The sequence below is a fragment of the Solanum dulcamara genome, chromosome 11 (assembly GCF_947179165.1).
Source record: "Solanum dulcamara chromosome 11, daSolDulc1.2, whole genome shotgun sequence".
Taxonomy (NCBI): domain Eukaryota; kingdom Viridiplantae; phylum Streptophyta; class Magnoliopsida; order Solanales; family Solanaceae; genus Solanum; species Solanum dulcamara.
The window spans coordinates 25,251,577-25,258,863 of NC_077247.1; the positions used below are offsets into that span (position 1 = coordinate 25,251,577).

The window sequence follows — 7,287 nt, forward strand, 5'->3', positions numbered from 1 at the left end:
AATCTAAATCAAACATACCCAATTATTATTGAGCTTATTTTAAACACAAAATGACTTTAAGTTAGACAACTAAACACTCAAAAAAAGCTGAAAACAGCTTATCAATAACTTATAAGCCAATCCAAACGGGCTCTAAGTGCATAGAGAACTGGCTTTATCGGACTCTCCTTGAATCGGCTTACACTTCACACTTAAATCGGTGATTTCTAAATGTATTATTCCGTAGATACACCATTTGATATACCATGTATCAAACTTAAAAATCATTAAAAGGTCCTAATATCTTGTCCTTGTTATTAAACATTGTTTCATCATGAGAACGGATCATAAAAAATATTTTGACAATGTTGAACTGTGACCAATGACTTTTGTTTGATCTCCTTGAACTTAGATCTTGTGATCTCCAGTCTTCTAGGTAGAGTTACCGTCATGATGATTTGTCCTCGGCCATAGTCTCATTCCGTTAATGATTTCTCAATTCCCTCTCTAGTTAGGCCTTTGTAAGTGAATCTGAAATATTATCCTATGACTTTACATAGTCAATTGTGATAATTCTAGAGAGTAGTCGTCTAACGGGATTGTGTATTCGTTGTATGTGACGAGATTGCCATTATACGTAATACTCCCATCTCTTCCTACAATGTATGTATATAAGAGCTATTGGTTTGGGCCAAAATGGAATATCTTCTAAAAAATTCTAGAGCCATTCAGCTTCATCACCGGCCTTGTCTAAGGCTATGAACTCCGACTCCATTGTAGAGTGAGCTATACATGTTTGTTTGGATGATTTTTAAGATATTGCTCCTCCATCAATGGTGAAAACGTATCGACTTGTGGGCTTAGTTTCAGTTGACTCAGTAATCCAATTTGCATTACTATATCTTTCAACAGTACTGCTGGATACATATTGTAATGTAAAGCAAGGTTTTGAGTGTGTTCTAAAAACCCCAAAACTCGTTTCATTGTCATTCAATGATTTTGGTTGAGATTACTTGTGTATCGGCTCAATTTACTTATATCACAAACTATGTCTGATCGTGTACAGTTCATGAAGTACATCAAACTTCCCAACACTCTGGCATAATTCAATTGAAACTGACTTTCACTTTAATTTTTAGGAAGATCAATGTTTACATCAATTGGTGTTTTTTCACTTTTGAAGTTTAAGTACTTAAATTTTTTAAGTACCATTCGTATATAATGAAATTGACAAATACTAGACTTTGAAAGTTTCGAGAATCTGCCTCTTTGTCGCTTGCGGTTTGGGCGGCTCTGCTCTGAGTCCTCTCTCATCCAAGCAGTTGAAGAAAAGCTCTTTTGAGCGAGATCCTTTACCATGCCTGCGTGAATCTTAGTTCTCAATATCAAATCGACAAAATAAGATCCAAATATAGCTGCTTGGCTCAATGAAAAAGAACCAAGCCATGGTTAAAGTCTCATCTCTCTTCAGATATCAAGTGTGACATTTTATTAAATAACTTGTGTGTGGTGTTTAATAGCATGATTCTTGATGCCAAAGACGAGTCTATTATGACAGTTTGGGAGATATTGCGATTTTTTAAATGGCTCCAATGCTAGTTAATAAAGAGAAAGTGCAAAAATGAAGTTTAGGTGAAGTTTGCCCAAAATTATTCTAGTTAAGAACACGAAAATTTAATCTGTTTTCCTTCTTGAAAAAAAAGAGAAAGAAACTTATTGCAAAAGGAATAAATCAAAATTGAAAATATATCAAACAAAAGTCACCTAATAAAGTTTCCTATAGGCTATATATGTGAGTGTACAGATCTTGGTGTTATGATGAGTGTTGGCTTAGCCTCATGTGTGATTATGGTCATCAAATAATTCTTTCTTCCATGCAGCAAATGACTATTAAGCCCTTTTCCTTCAAATCCCATCTCACTTCACCATACACACCTCTCTCTGCAAGAATTTTTTTTTGGGGTTGTAAATATGTCAGTTTGAATGGATTTGTTTGGACTTTTCTTATAATTTATCAAATTTGTTTCTTGCTTTATCTCTCTCTTTCTTTCCAAAAAAAAAGAGAAAAAAGACCACATCATCTCTTACTTCTTAAACCCCTCTCCCTATCTATTCTTTCATTTTGTTCTGAACAACTTTGTTGGTTTTTTTTTATTAGTGGTAGAAATCAGTAGTTTTAGATTTGAACTTTTACTTTTCAAGATCTTTTGATTTTTTTTTTGGAGATATAGCTAAGCTACAGATTTCAAAGTGAAAGCTCTCAATAAAGGCAACTAATTTTTAAGAAAAGATATTGGTAATTCACTTTTACTACTACACTAGTTGCTTCTCATCATTTCCATTTGCAAATTTCAAAACCACCCACATGACACACGAAATAAACCAATATGTTAAGATATATACTCTCATTTGACCTTGTCGTTTTCTTGAAGAAAAGACTCCCCTTTTTGCCTAAAATTTGATTTCTTTTGCATGGATAGGGTGGTGGGTAATCAAAGTGGAGGAAGTAGTAGTAGCATGTTGAGGGAGTATAGGAAAGGGAATTGGACAGTCCAAGAAACAATGGTTCTTATAGAAGCAAAGAAGATGGATGATGAAAGGAGAATGAAAAGACAAGGAGGGGATGGTAATACTAGTAGTGAAAGAGGGAATATTATTAATAAACCAGGAGAACTAAGATGGAAATGGGTGGAAGATTATTGCTGGAGAAATGCGTGTTTGAGGAGTCAGAATCAGTGTAATGACAAGTGGGATAATCTCATGAGGGATTTCAAGAAAGTGAGGCAATATGAAAGAAGAATGTCTGAGAAATTATTATTAGCTCAAGGGGATGACAATATTAATCAAGAAATAAAGTCTTATTGGAAGATGGAGAGGACTGAAAGGAAAGAAAAGAACTTGCCAACTAATATGTTGCCAGAAATTTATGAAGCATTGGTTCAAGTTGTGGACAAAAGGGGTCAAAAAGTGCTTGTAGGAGCTAGTGCTTCTTTCAATCCAAGCACAACTTCTTTGTCTCCCACATTGCAACAACAATCCATTCAACTTCAGATTGCAACTTTGTCACTCCCACCACCACCACCACCACTACCACCACTTGGACAACAACCACTTAATCTTCCTTACACTCAACCTTTACCTACAGTAGGTACTCTTTCTCTCATTTTTTTAAAAAAATATATTTAAATTTCTGTCACATTTATTACATGTAGAATTTCTATCAATAATACTGTACTATAAGCTTTTTGATATATCATTTATTGTATAGTCACTATTCACCAACTAGTACAGTACTATTGGGAGGTCCATTCTAATTTGCATCTAATAGCATTATTCAAGTCGTACTTGGATATCTTCAATGTAGGTGAAGTAATTTGACTATTGTATTGCATTGCGTTCTTGCATTCTAGGACATCTAATAGTTGTTTCTTTAGTAGTTTGGACTTCTTTTTCCTTCTTACGACATGGAACAATCGTACTAACTTTTATTCTATTGATCATTATGTTAGTGTACTCTCCCAAGGTATGTATAACCTTTTTGTTTTCTTAGGTATATTAAAGCAAATAAAAGTAAGTTGTTTTCCAGCTTTGCCAATGAATTTTCCAAGATTCATCAATTATCCTAGTATATATAGTGCTCTATACAGCCTGAATTCATTTATCTAGCTCTCTCCTCTCTTTGTATCTATCTCTGATCATGGCCTCTTGGGGGTGCAGTTGGTAGGGTTTCAGTGCCTTGTGTAACTGGTCCTTAAATTTATATTTTAACTAAGAATAAGGAGAACTTTAATTTTGTACTTCAAAATTTTTAGTAGGAGTTAAAAGTTGAGCGAAACTAACAGGAAAAGTTCACACAAATAATCTCAACTTGCTTGGAAATCTTATTATTTAATTAATTTGTTGTTTGGAGTTAGACCTTGCATTTAAATTATGTTAATCTTACACAAGGAAAAAAGGTGACTATTTTAAGCACTCGAGATAAGTGGACACCATATATATATATATATCCAATTAATGTTGATATAGTGTTTTACATACTTGATTTTTGTGAAAACAGTCCCTCTAGTTTTACAGAGTAAGGGTCCGTAAAATGTTATTGTTTGTTGGAATGTTGATATAATGTTTGGTTTACATGTGTGTGTGTTGGAGATGTGTGATAGCTCAGATCGTGATAGAAGTGAGCATTCAGATTCAGGAGCAAAGAGGAGAAGAAAAGGAGAAGGAGGAGTAGGAGGAGAAGGGAGCGGCACTAGTGGTAATAACATAAACAACTTGCAAGAAGTTGGTTCTGCAATCTTCAAAAGTGCTGCCATTATAGCAGAGACCATTCAGGCATCTGAAGAGAGAGAAGAGAGAAGGCACAGAGAAATATTGAACTTGCATGAGAGAAGGCTGCAAATTGAGGAATCCAAAGCTGAGATTAATAGACAAGGCATCAATGGACTTGTTGATTCTATCAATAAACTTGCCAATTCAATCCTTTCTTTAGCTGCTAACAACCAACCACCTCCACCTAAATAGAATTATTCTTACCTTCATTCATCTACTAAAACACATATCCAGAGACCTAGAGACTAATTAATCACGATATATTGCTTGTACATATAGCTGATGAAGTAGTCATTTATCATTAATTAATTCATCATGTATCTTGTGGATAATTAATATTCCACGTAATATGTCTCTCTCGTGTGTAATACCGAATTAAAGGCTTGTTTGCAATACTATTCATTAGTACTCTTTCTATCATCTCTTAACTTCATTAATTTTTGTGCGACTTAAATACTTTTTGGCCGGTCATTTGATAGAGTGTATTAAAAGAAATAATGCATATGGTAATTTTATGTATTAGTAGTTCTTTTTTTGATATACTTTTTCAACCTAGGTGCATTGAGGAATGTATTACTAATACATAAGATTTTTCGTATTAGAAATGCAAGGAGAATTAATGCATGCATTAACATTGTTAAAGATTCAATTGTCCCTAAAAATTATTTGTACATATTTTCCACCATATTTGTGGATGCTATATCTTTGTAAATAGATATTTTTTAAAAAAAAATTATGCAACACATGTTATTTTTAATACACAAATCAAATAATGCATAAGAAATAATGCAAGCATAATTAATACAAGTATAACTAATATAAATATTATTAATACACTATTTAAAATTATTTTTATACACCCTACCAAACAACCCTTTGCCGTGTTCAATAGTTCAATGTTTGTGCCAAATGCATGGCTCCCTAATGCAGGGATCTTTCTCTTCAGTCAATTCTTCAGATTTTTACTCAACTTAAAAGAAATTATCTAATAAAGTTATTTATCATTTTTTGTCGTTCCAAATTTCCAATGAAGTCATTTGAATTTATACATTTATCTTAAATAGTAACAATTGTTAAAACTTAAAAGCCATTTTAACACCTCGTTTGGACATGATTTGAATCAATGATTTGACATTAGATTGATTTGAAATTGAAGTTTTGTTTTACTAAATAATTTAGATTTTTTAAGTTGTACTTTTTTCTTCATAAACACAAAAAACCGATCAAAATAGTCCTAATTCTTATATAATCTTACCAAATAAGCCATAGTTCATAAATAAGATATACAAATATCTTAAAACGTTGTATTGATAAATTTCATATCTTCATGTTCCTTTTGTAAATAGAGAAAACTACACAAAATAGACTAATTGTAAAACTATTTACCCAAATTGGACTCAATCCAAACTATTTACCTTAATAGACTCATGGCTCAAACTATTAAAGGGCAGCCCGGTGCACTTAAGCTCCCGCTATGAGCAGAGTCCGGGGAAGGGCCCGACCACAAAAGTCTATTGTACGCAACCTTACCTTGTATTTCTGCCAGAGGCTGTTTCCAAGACTTGAACCCGTGACCTCCTGATCACATGACAGCAACTTTACCAGTTACAAAATAATTCATTAAATAATTTAAATTTGGTTTTAGTTGAATTAATTTGTTAGAATAACTCACTTTAAATTTAAGTTTGTTAGAATAACTCACTTACAATATTATATTGTCATGACAAAATAACTCACTTAAAAGTTCAATACTATAACTTGAATGAATTTGTTAGAATAAAAAGAAGATAACTAACTTTACTAGTTAATTTTCTTAAGTTAAATGATCGACTTTTTTTCCTTCCACAGGGCTGCGCCAGATGAAGCCAAATACCTGTTTCCCACCCTTACTAGTATTCGTTTCGATACATCTCATTTTATGGCAAAAAACTTTGAAAAATCTTATACCACCTAACTATTTCAAGAACAAGGTTCTTGAATTAGTGATACGAACATAAACAGTAGGTACAAGACACAAATTTTATTGTGGAAAACTTCCTTGTCCAAGGGAAGAAAAATCACAACCTACACCTCGTAGATTTCCACCAAACTTCACTAACTTTCAAAGAGCAATTTAGATTACAACTCTATAATCAACGAACTAACTCAAACTCTCCAAGAAGTCAAACTCACTTCTTGTTACAAACCTCACTATCTACCTTAGAAAATTACAACTCAATAATATTTCTAAGTAGAATTCAAACACAAGAAATAGCCTTCGAAAGAAAAACCTAACTCTAGTTCTTCTTCCTTCAATGTTTTGCTCTTGGAACGATGCCTTGCTTTTCGATTGAGAGATTCGATTTCAGATTTGCAAAGCTGCTGAAATTCTTTGTATGCCTGTCTCCTTTTATAGCATTGGTTTTTGAAGACCTAGTTGAGACCTTAAAGGAAAGTACTTGTTTTTCCTTATAGGAGTCCTATTGTGCCGTCTTTCCTTATTTTTCCATTTTTGTCTCGTATAAGAATTTGTCCTGTGCCGTCTTTTTTTATTTCTGTATTTTTGACTCGTATAAGAATTTGCCCAGTTTTTCACGTCTGTCTACTATACCATCGAGCAAGTGAACCTGGTTCTCATAACCTGATTCTCATTGTCATTATCAAAACCTGCTTGAATATTGTTAACAAAACTAATTTTCTCATGATGTGAAAGCCAATTTATAAGCACCTTGCTTATTCATCGAATACCTATTATCTTTTATTTATGACTATATTATTGAGTGTTTGTTATTTTTCATCAGTTTATATCGAGTTTGCTCTATCATGAAGGCTTAGTCATACGAAAGAGAAGGAATCATTTAGTGACTTGTTTTAATGGAATTTGAAGCTTTTCAACTTTGATTTTCAAGTTTTATATAAATTTTATTGATCAATATATCACACTTTTGAATCAGACACATTAGAAATTCCATGGTACCTAAGAAGTTAGATATAGATGTA

The 7,287-nt window shown here is 32.8% G+C and overlaps 1 protein-coding gene across 1 annotated transcript; it reads left to right on the forward strand.

Annotated features, from left to right (window-relative positions):
- The first annotated feature begins 2,174 nt into the window (after window positions 1-2,174).
- LOC129873634 (trihelix transcription factor ASR3-like) lies at window positions 2,175-4,728 on the forward strand. The gene is made up of 2 exons (XM_055948764.1): window positions 2,175-3,123; window positions 4,129-4,728. The coding sequence occupies exons 1-2, from the start codon at window positions 2,452-2,454 to the stop codon at window positions 4,498-4,500; spliced, it is 1,044 nt and encodes a 347-aa protein (XP_055804739.1). The 5' UTR covers window positions 2,175-2,451; the 3' UTR covers window positions 4,501-4,728.
- The last annotated feature ends 2,559 nt before the right edge of the window (window positions 4,729-7,287 follow it).

Excerpts from the sequence above, each read along its gene's own strand:
- LOC129873634 (XM_055948764.1), top strand. The coding sequence starts at position 2,452 with ATGGATAGGGTGGTGGGTAATCAAAGTGGAGGAAGTAGTAGTAGCATG. Across the intron at positions 3,124-4,128 it reads ACACTCAACCTTTACCTACA|ATGTGTGATAGCTCAGATCG; the intron begins GTAGGTACTCTT and ends TGTGTGTTGGAG.